Here is a 17,499-nt window from a genome sequence, read left to right on the forward strand (position 1 = left end):
GATGATTAATCAAGCTGGGTAACATTGAGTCTGGATGATTGATTCGGTCCCATAAAATTTTTTCACCTGTCGTAAGAATGAATAAATAAGGAGAGTAATTGGTATTAAGAGCTGTACAAAGAAGGCATTGATTGGGAGCACAGATTCTCTAGTCCACTTTTTTACACCGTTGATTTGGATGGACCCCACTTATTTAAAGGTGAGGTTCATCTAAATCAAGGGTTCCCATGCAGTGGACCATCTCCTGGTCCGCAATTTGCGGACCAGAAGATCCCAACTAATTGATTGGAGATGCTGACATCATCTATTGGACTCTTATAACATGCTCTAACTTATACTTTAAATTTATCTAATCGATTTAGGTATGAAAAAAATATATTGGCTCAACATTTTTTTTTCGGATATCTATATAATCAAGAGAAATAGACGAACACATAGGAATTAATTTCATCTCATTCCGAACTCTCTAGGTCCATTAACCGGCTTCGGATAATTTTTATTTTTAATTTTATTTTTTTAAAAAATAGCACATTTGCATTGGATCCTTGCTTTAGATTCGTTGCAAATGGGCTACTTTTAAATATAAACTCAAAAATTCTCCAAAGTCAATTAATTGACCTAAAGAGTTCGGAATGAGTTGTATAGATATCCTCAAAAAAAATATGACCTAATATATTTTTTTCAGTGATTTTTTCAATACTAAGAAAAATAATATTCATATTTAAAAAAATCACGAATCAAAATATATTGAGTCAAATTGATGTTTGAACGGATAGATATAATAAGGAGAAATATATAAACATATAGGAATTGGTTTAACCTCATTCCAAGCTCTCTCGATCAATTAACCGACTTCAAGCTATTTTTCTTAAAATTAAAACTTTGCAATGAATCTATTTATTCGTTGCAAATTCATGATGAATCCCTGTTTCATCGTAACTTCTTAATAATAATTCATGTAATAATATTTGCCACGAATGCAATATTGTTGTAAAATCTACGATAAATTCTAGATTCGTTGCAAAATTTACGACGAATTTTAGATTCATTGCAAAATCTGCGACGAATTACGTGTTTATTGCAAAATCGATGAAAAAATTACAACGAATGATTTATTCATCCCTGATTTTGCAACAAATATTTATTTTGAATTGCAACAAATTTAGTAATGAAATATTTTCCATTGTTGATAAGCACTAGTTTTTTTTTTTTTTTTTTTTGAAAAACGAAACGTAATCGTAACAATTGTGAATTGGGGGATTTATGGTTACGTTGAGAATAAGACTTGTCAAACTGAGTCAAAAACAACTTCATTACATGCATATGCATGCATATATATAAAAACAAATATTATTCGACCAATTAAAACAGCGTGCAATAGAGCTCACAGCGGTTCCAAAGGACAATGATATATATATATTCAATCATAAAAAGTAGGACAATGATATATATATATATATATATATATATATATATATATATTCAATCATAAAAAGTTGAAGCTCACGTAGTCTAAAGAAAGCAAAACAATAATTTTCCTTAAAATATGTACAAGAAATAACGGGCAGGAGATTTATCTGATTTTTTTTTTCTACCACAAGTAGGATTGAGAAAGAACTCGTGGAAACGAGGCTATTCGAGTAATCTTCATAAATTCCAAGAATGATTGTTCGGCCTCTGGTGTTGAATAAAATTCATCGTAGGATCCAGCACCAGCTTGTGCATCGTCAGCACTACCATCCTGATCATTCAGTTGGGCATTTACCGTCATACCGACCACTGTATCTTGCTGGAGCAAGCAGCAACGGGTATTGACCTTCGGGATGTTGGATTGTTCATCAGAAACAGCAGAAGGAGGCTGGAAATCAAAGTCAAGGAGTTGTGATATAATGTCCTCTTTGTCGAATAGAGCGTCGCAAGACAATGATGTGTTTCCTGAAGCCAGCTCCTCAACTTTAGACGTAGATAAAGTTTAGTCCCAACAGTTTCTGGATAGATGAATTATTGAAAGGTGATACAGTTGGAGCTAATATTATTACCTGAGCATGGTGAAGGAGTGCATTGTGAATCAAAAGCAGGTGTCCTCCAGAAAGAATCTTGTGTTTCCGTCTTATTGGAGATTGATGATGTTGCACAAGGGGGACCAGGTTCGTAAAAGCCAGAGAAAGTGGTTTTAGAATCATCCTTAATGACATAATTGATATGACTTTTAAAATCACTTTTACCTTCCAAAACTGAGTACTGAGGATCAAAGTAAGGCGATGCTAATAAAATATCCGAGTACTGAGGAACAAAGTAAGGCGATTCTAATATAATATCAGGTTGTTGACTAAATAGCGGATCAAAGTAAGGCGATTCTAATACAATATCAGGTTGCTGACTGAGTAGTGGATCAAAGTAAGGCGATTCTAATATAATATTAGGTTGCTGACTAAGTAGCGGATCAAAATAAGGCGATTCTAATATAATATCAGGTTGCTGATTAAGTAGCGGATCAAAGTAAGGTGATTCTAATATAATATCAGGTTGTTGATTAAGTAGCGGATCAAAGTAAGGTGATTCTAATATAAGATCAGGTTGCTGACTAAGTAGCTTCAAATGAGGATCACAGTTGATAAGTTTCTCAAAATTCTTTCTCAACGAGGTCTGGGGACATTGAAGTATATGCCTCCTGCAACATACATTTGGTGAAAGTTACAATATAGACACAACCGAATATGTAAAATTTTGATTTATCTATGTTTCAAACAATTTGAGATAGACAACAAATATATATATCTTCTGGCAAAATTTGTTATATCACATCAAGCTTAGTTTAAATAGGTCAAGGTAACATGCAGTCAGGTTATCACAAAGGATATGCTTTACATTGTAGATCATCATATAAAACTTAATATTAATAATATTCATAAAAAGGTGTAGTTTAACTAATTTAATCAAATTTAAACAATTGACAAGAAGGAAGCAACTACAATATTCAAAAGGCAAAGGCTTACAATAGACTCCAAAAAAATATATACTGAAAATAAAATCTGATTATTTTTTATTGAAATACCAATAACAAGAACCACAGATTAAATGATAATATCACTCCGAAAGCTTAGATTTTGTGTCAGCTTGCAACAAAAGAGGTGAATTTCATAAGATGCGGGAAAATATAATTTACATCTACCTGTGTATATGTGCTTGGCCATTGGTAAAATCCTGAGTTGCTTGCCACTGTATATGCTTCCTTGGTTGAGGATCAATCTCTCGGAAGAAAAGAGGTGGTCTTGCCAACTAATAAACAATTGCCAACATGTTACCAGTAAGAAATGACCAATATATACCAACACAAATTGAGAAAAAATAAATCTTACCACAATATCCAAAGCCCCATGGCCACCGTCAAAAAATACTGCCTTAATTGCAGTAATGTCGGACCAATGAAACTCAATCTTGCTCTTCACGCCACCTTCGAGAAATTCCCATAGAAGTTTACGTTTGGCGAAGTAACATTTTGCCATTAAATCTCCTTCATATCTAGTCACAAACTGTTTGCCAATAGAACATAGTGAACTTCTCCACAAAGTTAACCAATTTGGTAAAGGATTACTTGACAAAAACATATGAGAATTAGAATGCACTAGATCACCCATAAAGAATTCATGAAATGCACCTTCAAGGAAAAAAAGACAATGACTCTAAATAAACTATGTTCCAATGGCAGATCCCTAGTTGATAATTGTAAGTGAAACTCAGAAATAAAGGCAAGTAAAATTGCTCATCATTTTTCTTTTTGGTGGACCGTATCACAGAAAGTTACAAACACAAATAGAAGGAAAAGGATGAGCAGAAAAATTCTGCTCAAAACAGAAAGATTGAATAGATTGCATATACAAGAATATAATACCAGAATAATGCATAGACAAAAACTTCCACAAGAACATACAAATAATAACACGAAAGAGAGACGTATCATTTACGTAAACCATCAAATTTTTCCTTATAAAATCCTCACCTCCCATGTCCCAATCCTCAATAATGACGCATGAAAATGCGAAGCTTTGATCTTGCTCAATGAGCTCGAAGAAGCTGAGTTTGATTTTACACCAACTTTCGAGCCCTTCGAGCTAGTGACGCATAAATTTTTACCTGCCTTTGACTGAGAAAGCATCATATGAATCGACGGACTCTTCCGGAGGCGAAGACCCAACTGTTCAGGTTCCCCAAGCAAATTGTTGTACATAGCCTGCAACAAGGTAGTATCAGGAGCTGGTATTACCTCTTTTCAAACGACACAAATCCATACTTAGAAAGTGTACCAAGATGCAAGGACAGATCCAGAAATAAGAGAAGGACAACACTAAACTTTGAGTGTCGAAAAATGAATTAAGTATCAAATACAATTAAAAAATAATAATTTTTTTATGTCAAATTATAGATTATAAAATATAGTTTATTTTTTGAATTCGATTAGAGTACAGGACAATCCTATCTTTGCGCTAAAATGAGTTGAATAATTTTTTTCAATATATATATATATATATATATTTTATTTCACACCTAATGAGATTTATTTATTTTAATATATATAATTAATTTGACTTAATAATTTTTTCTTATTTATTCTTTTATATTCTACTCATATTTTTTACCTATATTTCATATTCTTTAAAAATTATTTTTGATAAATTTAATTGAGATTGATCGGATTATAAATAATAAAGGATTGATTTATTTATATATTAGGATTTTTTAAAAGAAATTTTTTCATTAATATAATAAAAATATATAATTATAAAAAATCCTTTTTAGTAACGTTTTAAATTTAAAATAATAATAATAAAAATACCCGATTAAATTTAAATAAGATATGAGGTAGGAATAATTAATGCAAAATCTTTTTCATGCAAGATTTGATCGGGATAAATGAAAGCTAGATTTTTGTTTTTATTTTCTATGGCACTTTTTGTGATTTGAAATAGATGATTAAACATGTAAAAAAAAAAAAAAAAAAAGGCTAGGCTATAGGCCAGGACGAGCCTAAGGTAAATCTGTCTCTGCCAAGATGGGGAAGGAAAAAAAAAGATCGGTCCTTTTGCACGAGATCATGAGAACCTAATCAAAATGATCGCTCAACGAGACAAAACATAATGAGAAGAGAAAGTGAGGGATCTACCTGCTCACTAGAAGTGCTCGTGTCCATGGCCCTCTTGTGGAGACGTACGCGCTTCTCGTACAAGGGCTCCTCCACTTCCAACTTCCCCGCCGGAGGAGATGGAGCCGAGTGCGGGGTGGAATCAGCTCGGCGCTTGCTGGAAACCGAAGACCAATCCATTCCATCGAAAGATATCCAAAGTAGGAACCTTAGAACGCCCAGTTCCGCTGCTTCTCCGCAGCTTTTACGCTTCGATAGCGTAGAGGTATTTCGCAGAAGCAACGTGGAGGGATTTGTTCGCGAGGAAGGTGAAACAATTTCACAGAAGACGTCGAAGGGATTCTTTAATAGAGAATAATTTTTGCCGAATTTAGTAAGTTCTTCCCATGTGGCATATACATTGGCATAGATATTTGGGAGAGATATTTTTCTTTCTAAATATTTCCTAATTTTAAATATCTCGGCAGAAAAGGGATTTCTTTTAAATATTTCCTAATCTCAAATATTCTTTTTGGAAGGATATATTTTTTAAAATATTTTTCAATTTTAAATATCCAATTGGAAAGAAATATTATAGAGGAGATTTGAATGTATCTTGTTCTTAAAAAATTAAAAACTTTATATTTATATGGAATTTGAGATATTTAATAAGTGATTAAGCCAATATTTAATTTATAAGATATTTAATTATAGAATTTGAGATATTTAAGAAATGGGATATTTAATTGATAATGTAAATATAATTACCATAAATAAAATATCATTATTCTATACCGTGTACAAGTTGGCGTCATTATGCTAAAAACCTAATAACTAACTTATATAACATATTATTTGATCAATCATGATTTTAACCTAATTAAATAATATTTTAACGAGCAGACTATATAACATTCATTGTATTTTAAATGAATAAAATCATGCAAATATAATTGATAGTAGAAGTTAAAGGGTAATTTTTATAAGAGAACTAAATGTAGAGGTATTTTGGGATTAGGGCATTTGACTTTTTTTTTTTTAGAAAAATATACGTTAATATGACGTCTCTTAATTTGAAATGCCCTTTTAATTTTTATATAAAAAACTTTGCGTTGAACATAATTAACAAGTAAAATAATAAAAAGAGCACTTAATACTTGTCTATATATTATAATTTTATCCATGATACATAATTCGTCCAATATTGAACTTTATTTTAACATTATTTAAAAAAATTGATACGAGCAATATTTTATGATTAAAAATCTATGATATTTTCTATGTGTTTTAAATGTGAGACTATATTTATAACCTTACAACCCCAACAGTTAGTATTGGGTTGTGGCAGTTGCAATTGCAGAGTAGTTGCTTGTCACCCCACAAACCCTATTACACTCCCTCATTCCAAGCTCTCTCGATCAATTAACTGACTTCAGGCTATTTTTCTTAAAATTAAGACTTTGCAATGAATCTGAAATTCATCGCAAATTTGCAATGATCCTGAGATTCGTCGCAAATTTGCAATGAATCTGTATATTCGTTGCAAATTCGTGATTAATCCCTGTTTCATCGCAACTACTTAATAATAGATCATATAACAATATTTGCAATGAATTCAATATTGTTGTAAAATCTACGATGAATTCTAGATTCGTTGCAAAATATGCGACGAATTTTAGATTCATTGCAAAATCTACGACGAATCCCGTGTTCTTTGCAAAATCGATGAAAAAGTTACAACCAATGATTTATTCATCCCTGATTTTACAACAAATATTTATTTTTATCGTTGAATTACAACAAATTTAGTAATGAAATATTTTTCATTGTTCATTAGCCATAAAATATTTTTGTTGCTGATTAGCCATGAGATATTTACGTTGCTAAATTAGTTACTAAGTAGTAACAATTTATGTTTTTTTTCCAAAACTCGTCAAGTTTTGACCTTAAATGATTGGGTTTTTTAGTGCGAAGTGCTTATGGGATGAAAGTTTTTTTTTCCAGAGATAAGTATTCGTTAAAAGTCAATTCTCTACTTTATTACAATAAATTTATCTTCTTCTAGTTAATTGGGTAGCCCGTATGGTTGATGGGAGTTGTGGATGTGGATGCGAAAGTAACTTGTGGAGAAAATAATTTGGTTGGATATGAAAAGACATTGATGTCAATTAATTATAGTACGGAGAAATTCTTATTTTTATATAAAAAGGAAAAGATTTGACAAAAATAAGTTAACGTCCATCCATTGGAGATTAATAAATTAATATGGACTAAAGTGAATGGTTAACTAATGGTATAAATACATATTATTAAGCTAATGATTGATTAACCATCTCTATTTGATATATATATATATATATAGGCACACAAAGAATAATAGTTAGCACACCTTCATATGAGCCGAGTTTGCACACCTTCATATGAGCGGTAGTAGGTGGCATCTAACATTGATGATCTAATGTAGCTTAAATTTATTTATTTTTTAATTTCTTTTATCTACGTATAATAATTCTCTTCTCTCTTCTTTAAAGTACCGCTTTGATGTTATTAGTTATTACCACCAAACTAGCATTACCCATCTTTCTTGGTGCTAATTTCTACAAACTTACAAACTAACACCAAGTGTTGTTGGTTTACAAACCAAGTGTCAGTTTGTACAAACTAGCACCAATATTAGAACTGGCCTTAAAGATCAACTCCAACGTGCTAGCTCTAGTCTTTAAAGACCATATGTTAGAGTTGGTCTTTAAATATTAGTCATGTAATTTCATACTTTTATTAAGAATCGGCTAATGTCTTCTGTCATCATAGGTGACTAATTAATCAACTATTGGGGGCATTTTCACAAATATCAAAATTACAAGCACATTTCAACAAGAATGGACGAAGTTCAGTGGGCTATCTTTTCTCAGCCCATTAACTTGGCCCATTAATTTATCTAGTCTTCTATCGAACCGTCAGTTGTTGCTTGCTTCCATCGTCGATGGCGATCCTGGTTCTCCGCCTCCTCTACCGAAACCCTAATTCTGCCGCCGTTGGCCTCGTCCTGCTCCCCCTCTCTCGCCATTTCTGCGATGCCTCTTCACTCACACCTAATTCTAGCCCTAGCTCCGATGCTCGGTCGCGTACTCCCCTCGAGAAGAAATTTGACTCATGGATCGACTGCCTCCGGTCGGGGTTCACCTCTAATGACGTAGCCAAAGCCATTCGTGCGCAATCGGACTCTGATCTCGCCATGCTCCTACGGTTACATCGTGCAGGGGCTTTGCCAGAAGGGGTGGATGGAGAAGAGGTCGAAGGCACTAGTGCCCACGGCGACTATATACATGGCGGTGATCTGCAGTCTGTCGCTGGAGCGGCGGCTAGAGGCGGCGGTCGAGGTGGTATTCGACATGCTGGAGAACCGGACATTCTGACCTACCGGACCTTGCTGGAGGAGATGTGCAGGGAGGGGCGGTCGGAGGTGGCATACGATCTGCTGGAGGAGCTCCGGCAGAGGAAGGGCGCCATGAAAGGAAGGATGCACTCCGACTTATTGGCCAGCCTGCACTGGTGTCTGGGTCTGCCAGCCGCAGTATTGATTGCTTCAAACTTCTTCTTGTTTGAAGTAAAGTTTGTCCCTTTTTGAGCAGCATCCGTTCCGGAATCATTAATTTTTTTTTTTCATTTTAATTATGCAAACGGGGAGACATCAACCACTGCATTTCGATCGGCAATAACAGTTCTATAGAACACACACTAAAGATTATGGAAATGACCATCTTGTAACCTGTTTATTACAATCAAATTTGATTCTTTCAAGTTAATCATCGTATGGATAGAAAGCTATAAAAATATCTTACGAGTTGCGAGAGAATCCAATAGAACATATATATATATATATGATTTTTTTTCTACATCAAGTAGGATTGAGAAAGAACTCGTGGAAACGAGGCTATTCGAGGAATCATCATAAATTCCGAGAATGATTGTTCGATCTCTGGTGTTGAATAAGATTCATCGTAGGATCCAGCATCAGATTGTGCATCGACAGCATTGCCATCCTGATCATTCACTTGGGCATTTATCGTCATACTGGCAACTGTATCATGCTGGAGCAGGCAGCAAAGGGAATTGACCTTCGGGATGTTGGATTGTTCATCAGAAGCAGCAGAAGGAGGCTGGAAATCAAAGTCAAGGAATTGTGATATAAAGTCCTCTTTGTCGAATAAAGCGTCGCAAGGCAATGATGTGTTTTCTGAAGCCAACTCCTCAACTTTAGTCATAGATAAAGTTTAGTCCCAACAGTTTCTAAATAGATGAATTATTGAAAAGTGATACAGTTGGAGCTAATATTATTACCTGAGCATGGTGAAGGAGTGCATTGTGAATCAAAAGCAGGTGTCCTCCAGAAAGAATCTTGTGTTTCCGTCTTATTGGAGATTGATGATGTTGCACAAAGGGGACCAGGTTCGTAAAAGCCAGAGAAAGTGATTTTAGAATCATCCTTAATATCATCATTGATATGACTTTTAAAATCACTTTGATCTTCCAAAACTGAGTACTGAGGATCAAAGTAAGGCGATGCTAATATAATATCAAAGTACTGAGGATCAAAGTAAGGCGATTCTAATATAATATCAGGTTGCTGACTAAGTAGCGGATCAAAATAAGGCGATTCTAATATAATATCAGGTTGCTGATCAAAATAAGACGATTCTAATATAATATCAGGTTGCTGATTAAGTAGCGGATCAAAGTAAGGTGATTCTAATATAATATCAGGTTGCTGACTAAGTAGCTTCAAATGAGGATCACAGTTGATAAGTTTCTCAAAATTCTTGCTCAACGAGGCCTGGGGACATTGAAGTAGATGCCTCCTGCAGCATACATTTGGTGAAAGTTACAATACAGACACAACCGAATATGTAAAATTTTGATTTATCTATGTTTCAAACAATTTGAGATAGGCAACAAACATAAATATCTTCTGGCAAAATTTGTTATATCACATCAAGCTTAGTTTAAATAGGTCAAGGAACGTAACATGCAGTCAGGTTACCACAAAGGATATGCTTTACATTGTAGATCATCATATAAAACTTAATATTAATAATATTCATAAAAAGGTATAGTTTAACTAATTTAATCAAATTTAAACAATTGACAAGAAGGAAGCAACTACAATATTCAAAAGGCAAAGGCTTACAATAGACTCCAAAAATATATACTGAAAATAAAACCTGATTATTTTTTATTGAAATATCAATAACAAGAACCACAAATTAAATGATAATATCACTCCCAAAGCTTAGATTTTGTGCCAGCTTGCAACAAAAGAGGTGAATTTCATAAGATGAGAGAAAATATAATTTACATCTACCTGTGTATGCATGCTTGGCCATTGGTAAAATCTTGAGTTGCTTGCCATTGTATATGTTTCCTTGGTTGAGGATCAATCTCTCGGAAGAAAAGAGGTGGTCTTGCCAACTAATAAACAATTGCCAACATGTTACCAGTAAGAAATGGACAATATATACCAACACAAATTGAGAAAAAATAAATCTTACCACAATATCCAAAGCCCCATGGTCACCTTCAAAAAATACTGCCTTAATTGCAGTAATGTCGGACCAATGAAACTCAATCTTGCTCTTCAAGCCACCTTCGAGAAATTCCCATAGAAGTTTACGTTTGGCGAAGTAACATTTTGCCACTAAATCACCTTCATATCTAGTCACAAACTGTTTGCCAATAGAACATAGTGAATTTCTCCACAAATTTAAGCAATCTAGTAAAGGATTACTTGACAAAAATATATGAGAATTAGAATGCACTAGATCACCCAAAAAAAATTCATGAACTGCACCTTCAAGGAGAAAAGACAATGACTCGAAATAAACTATGTTCCAATGGCAGATCCCTCGTTGATAATTGTAAGTGAAACTCATAAATAAAGGCAAGTGAAACTTCTCATCATTTTTCTTTTTGGTGAACCGTATCACAGAAAGTTACAAACACAAATAGGAGGAAAAGGATGAGCAGAAAAATTCTGCTCAAAACAGAAAGATTGAATAGATTGTAAATACAAGAATATAATACCAGAATAATGCACAGACAAAAACTTCCATAAGAACATACAAAAATAATAACATGAAAGACAAATGTATCATTTAAGTAAACCACCAAATTTTTTCTTATAAAATCCTCACCTCCCATGTCCCAATCCTCAATAATGACGCATGAAAATGCGAAGCTTTTATCTTACTCAATGAGCTCGAAGAAGCTGAGAAGTTTGATTTTTTCCCAAGCACATTGTTGTTTAGAGCCTGCAACAAGGTAGTATCAGGAGCTGGTATTACCTCTTTTCAAACGACACGGATCCATACTTAGAAAGTGTACCAAGATGCAAGGACGGATCCATAAATAAGAGAAGGACTGGGCTAAACTTTGAGTGTGGAAAAATGAATTAAGTTCAAATACAATTAAAAAATAATAATTTTTTATGTCAAACTATAGATTATAAATTATAGTTTATTTTTTTGAATAGGATTAGAGTACAGGACAATCCTATCTTTGCGCTAAAATGAGTTAAATATTTTTTTTCAATATACAGATATATATATTTTATTTCACACCTAATGAGATTTATTTATTTTAATATATATAATTAATTTGACTTAATAATTTTTTCTTCTTTATTCTTTTATATTCTACTCATATTTTTTTACCTATATTTCATATTTATTAAAAATTATTTTTGATAAATTTAATTGAGATTGATCGGATTATAAATAATATAGGTTTGAATTATTTATATATTAGGATTTTTTAAAAGAAATGTTTTCATTAATATAATAAAAATATATAATTATAAAAATTCCTTTTTAGTAACGTTTTACATTTAAAATAATAATAATAAAAATACTCGATTAAATTTAAATAAGATATGAGGTAGGGATAATTAATGTAAAATCTTTCTCATGCATGATTTGATCGGGATAAATGAAAGCAAGATTTTTGTTTTTTTTTCTATGACACTTTTTGTGATTTGAAATAGATGATTAAACATGTAAAAGAATATTTTTAGGCTAGGCTATAGCCCAGGACGGGCCTAAGGTAAATCCGTCTTTGCCAAGATGGGGAAGGAAAGAAAAAGATCGGTCCTTTTGCACGAGATCATGAGAACCCAATCAAAATGATCGCTCAATGAGACAAAACATAATGAGAAGAGAAAGTAAGGGATCTACCTGCTCAGTCGAAGTGCTTGTGTCCTTGACCCTCTTGTGGAGACATACGCGCTTCTCGTACAAGGGCTCCTCCACTTCCAACTTTCTCGCCGGAGGAGGTGGAGTCGAGTGCGGGGTGGAATCAGCTCGGCGCTTGTCGGAAACCGAAGACCAAACCATTCCGCCGGAAGATATCCAAAGTAGGAACCTTAGAACGTCCAGTTCCGCAGCTTCTCCGCAGCTTTTAAGCTTTGATCGCGTAGAGGTATTTCGCTAAAGCAAAGGTCGAGGGAGCTGTTCGTGAGGAAGGTGGAACAATTTCATAGAAGATGACGAAGGGATTCTTTAATAGTGAATAATTTCGACTGAATTTAGTAAGTTCTGCCCACTTAGTATATACATTGCTTAGCCGCAGAGATATTTGGGAGGGATATATTTCTTTCTAAATATTTTCTAATTTTAAATATCTCGGCTGAAAAGGGATTTCTTTTAAATATTTCCTAATCTCAAATATTCTTTTTGGAAGGTTATATTTTTTAAAATATTTCCCAATTTTAAATATCCAATTGGAAAGAAATATCATAGAGGAGATTTGAATGTATCTCTGTTTTTAAAAAATAATAAATAAAAAACTTTATATTTCTAATTTGGGATATTTAATAAGTGGTTAAGTCAATATTTAATTTATGAGATATTTAATTATAGAATTTGAGATATTTAAGAAGTGGGATATTTAATTTATAATGTAAATATAATTACCATAAATAAAATATCATTATTCTACACCGTGTAAAAGTTGGTGTCATTATGCTAAAAACCTAATAACTAACTTATATAATATATTATCTGATCAATCATGATTTTAACCTAATTAAATAATATTTTAACGAGCAGACTATATAACATTCATTGTATTTTAAATGAATAAAATCATGCGTGTATAAATTAGTATATAGTTTTTAATTACAACGTGTAGGAAATAGTTGATAGTAGAAGTTAAAGGGTAATTTTTATATAAGAGAAGTAGAGGTATTTTGGGATAAGGGCATTTGACTTTTTTTTTTTTTTAAGAAAAGTATACGTTAATATGATGTCTCCTAATTTTAAATGCCCTTTTAATTTTTATATAAAAAAACTTTGAGTTGATCATAATTAACAAGTAAAATAATAAAAAGAGCACTTAATACTTGTCTATATACTATAATTTTATCCATGATACATAATTCATCCAAAATTGAACTTTGATTTAATATTATTTTAAAAAAATCGATACATGCGTTATTTTATGATTATAAACTTATGATATTTTTTATGTGTTTTGAAAGTGAGACTATATTTACAATCGTAAAATCTCAACAGTTAGTAGTGGGGAGGGTTGTGGCAGTTGCAATTGCAGAATAGTTGCTTGCCACACCCCACAAACACCATTACCCTCCCTTTCCATACAGGGTGTTCGTCCAAGTGAAAAGAGGGTTGCTTAAAGTGAGGGGGAAAACTCTGTTCATGCATGAAGAAGAGTGCATCATTTTGGCAGAAGAACATTCAAGTTCAAAATAAGGGATTTGGTTTATGGATATGTCAAGGAGGTTCACTGTGATTTTCTTATAGATGACAAACACAAAGATTGTTCTTCGTCTTCAGTAAATCGTTTCGGGAGATCATTGTAAGTTTTTACTGGCTTCGAATTATGTATATCATGATTTAGATATGCTACAATTTGCGAATTTTTCTTTATCTTATTCCTTGCACGTAACCATCCTAAATGAATTGTAAGTTAACTATACTCTAATTGATTAGACAATACATTAGTACGCTTCTCCACAATAATATATCCCTTTTAAGTGTCTATTCAATGTTCCCAATACAATCATGCGTGTAGTCGGTTCCTTGGTATCAATATTTGCAGTAGTTAAATTTAGTTTATGTTTTTGCAGTTAACAACTCAAATATTAACTCAGTGAAAGGTTTTGTGCTCTGTTGATATATTGCTAATTGGCCTAGTTATTGATTCTTCATCATGTCAATGTCAATTTATCCAACTTATCTGATTAGGTAAGATACATACAATCATTCATTTTTTTATGGTCTTTGCAAGTTGTTATCATTGTGTTTCCACATTAATCTCTCTGCTGTACAAGTCAAACAATTACTGTCTGATTTTTAGCTGAAGCAACTTCTAATAAACTTTTCCTATTTTGAGATTCTTCTGGATATGTTCAAAAATTTATTTCCAAACAGAAATGCTCAAAAAAATTCCCGCAAATTATATCATTGTATGAAATTAAAGCTTAGCTTGTGTTAGTTCATAATGTATAAAATCAAATTATAGTAGCTCATATATGGTGAAACTTGATGATAGTTACATGATGATGTAAACAACCTTTGCTAACATCTTGCCATACCTAAGATTAGATCTAGGAGTCGTGTTTATTTTTATTAATCGTGTTTCAGATTGATCAAGTTGTTTAATGTTATTTAAAATTGCGTCTAATATTATACATGTTTTTGAACATATTCCACATGCGATCAGAAGTTTCTTCTTTCCTGGTGCTTTGCAATATGTATGAGGCTTTACTTGGAACCTAAAACACCACAGAATGGTCATTGATTGGTTCTTTGTATCAGTGTGATGGCTTTGATCTATAGTCTGTGTTTGTAGCACATGTCGGTAAGTAAAATACCTTCACCTATAGGAAGACACAAGAGTGAACTCTCTACCAAAGCCAAAAGATCTTTGCCTCAAGAGCTTCTCTATGCCTATTCATCTGCATGAAAATAATTGGTTCGTCATAATACGACTACTGAGAATAATGCTTCATAAGTTGTTAAGCGAATTGGGAAGTATCTTCTACTATGGATCTCCAAGTAACAAAGTATAATACAACCCTTAACATACCTTTTATTGAAATATAGTATAAGAAACTAAAGGGTGATTTAGATAAAGGATAGTCTCATTTAGGAAGTTCTTGTCAATTAGGAATTTCATATAAGAGTTTATTATATGTAATTTTGCTTATATTGTAAAAGGCTGGTTTCATGTTTTGAATCCGAGATATTAAAATCACACTGTAATAATTTTACCGTGGTACCGGCATGTCAAAGGCAATTTTGAATGAGTTATTTTTCGTTTTTCATGAATTTTTTTTCTAGATGTCCATTTGAAAGTTTAAATGATATCTTTGACAAAAATCAAACATCATTTTTCAGAAAACACACGTTTTTCAGAAAATGAAAATGAAAAACATGCGTACCAAACGCACCTCGAAGATTTAATGAATTTATTGATGTCCAATCAAAATCTATTAAAACATTGACTCGGCCTTAAATTAGAAATTAAATTGGATTTGGCCAACGGAGTGGGACCCGCTAAATCTACCAAATGGCCAATAAATTCCCCCTCCCCTATCTTTTGTCACGTGGACAAATATTATTAGGCACAAATAAGAATTATTATTAAATCAATTAGGCTACGTATTTCCCTACTTAGATTCTTATAGCCTGTGGGTCCGATATTTATAATTTATTTTTTTAATTATAATATATTTATAGAAATTTTTTTACATGCATTTAAGGAATATTGGACTTCTAGATTATTCACTACATGTACTTTTTGATTTATTTTGACGGCCAATAAGAAATTTTCGAAGGATCAAATCGATCACCTCAGGTCAATGATACCTAACTTGATTAATCTTGTATTTTTATATGATTCTTATAACCATCATAGCCTTGATTTAGAAACGAATGCATCAAGGGTTGAATTGAAAGTAAACTCATTTTTTCAGATATATAAAGATCGATTCCTAACTTCGATAAATTAACGGATGAATTTTTCTTAAAAAACAATTGATATAAGAATGTTAGGGTGATCGGTCATCTGCTACAAATACTTCCCGATTTATCTTAATGATCTATCAGGTTTTTTATAGACCAGATTGATCATCTCTAAAATTAATCGATGTAAACTAGATACCTAATTCCAACAATAAAAAAAATTGAACTCGTAACTGGAATTAAGACACCCAATGAACTAACTAGATCTCATTGATTGAATTAGCTATTCCAAATTCATTGTAGTAATAAATTATCGAACAAGATCTCATATATATATATATATATATATATATATATATATATATATATATACTCGAACATTCCTTGATCTACTATGTCGATATACAATACAATGAGTGGGATCTAACTCCGTTCGAAACATCATAATCAAGAACTATATATATATATATAGTGGTGAATCTAGAAATTCAAGTATGGAGGGATGATTTTTACACGGAATAAAAGACATTATCCTCTATATAGTGGTGAATCTAGAAATTCAAGTATGGAGGGATGATTTTTACACGGAATAAAAGACATTATCCTCTATCTCCACAAGTAAAATTTCATAATACTAGGGGTTCTGGATTCACCCCTGTATATATGATGTGTGTGTGGTTTAGTTTAATAGCACGAGCCAAGTTTCATTTGAACCTCACGAGGGAGCCAGACTAGCACAACATAAGAGGTAATTAAATCTTAGTTACCCTCCTCGTTAAGTTTGATTTGTTCCGTGTATTGATTTTCGATTTAGAATTTAGCCAATGGAATCGTCTATGCTCAACCGAACAACCATAATGAATTTCTAAGGGGGGTCGGGAAGGGTTGCGGACTAACAAATTAAGGAGGCGGAGTCTTTTTAGTCACTATAGACCGTAAAAGAGAGTACTTTACTCTTAGCTAGTGAATGCGATGGTCAACCAATCAACGGGCCGGAAAGAAATTACCATTAAACATTTTGAACATACACACTACTCAAGCAAGACAACTCTTCAACATCAACCCGAAAGAAAAGGAAAAAAACAAGATGCAAAAAACAGTGAAGAAAACTTAAATGTAAACAATTAAGTCACATAACATCACGGTTAATTTATAGTCGACAGCCGAGTTATTAGAGAGAGATAAATTATGGAGTTAACTTGTATCCGACTCCTAAATATCTAGAGGATGGAAGGAATCTTTTTTCCATGAAAATATATATGTTCATCGAGAATTGATCTTTTATCATATTATGATACACTATCATTCTCAAGCCAATTAGACATCCTTATAACAAAAAAAAAAAAAATTCCTAGCTAATAAGGATCCTAATTAAATAAAATATTTACAATTTTTCAA

At 32.6% G+C, this 17,499-nt stretch overlaps 1 protein-coding gene across 1 annotated transcript; it reads right to left on the minus strand.

Annotated features, from left to right (window-relative positions):
• Window positions 1-1,591: 1,591 nt before the first annotated feature.
• LOC121999814 lies at window positions 1,592-4,228 on the minus strand. Its single transcript, XM_042554445.1, has 6 exons — window positions 4,001-4,228; window positions 3,360-3,533; window positions 3,173-3,279; window positions 2,561-2,671; window positions 2,040-2,263; window positions 1,592-1,953 (listed from the first exon to the last, which is right to left on the minus strand). Exons 1-6 carry the CDS (start codon window positions 4,226-4,228, stop codon window positions 1,592-1,594), a joined length of 1,206 nt encoding a protein of 401 aa, XP_042410379.1.
• Between the last annotated feature and the right edge of the window lie 13,271 nt (window positions 4,229-17,499).

The sequence above is a fragment of the Zingiber officinale genome, chromosome 7A, assembly GCF_018446385.1.
Source record: "Zingiber officinale cultivar Zhangliang chromosome 7A, Zo_v1.1, whole genome shotgun sequence".
Lineage (NCBI taxonomy): Eukaryota > Viridiplantae > Streptophyta > Magnoliopsida > Zingiberales > Zingiberaceae > Zingiber > Zingiber officinale.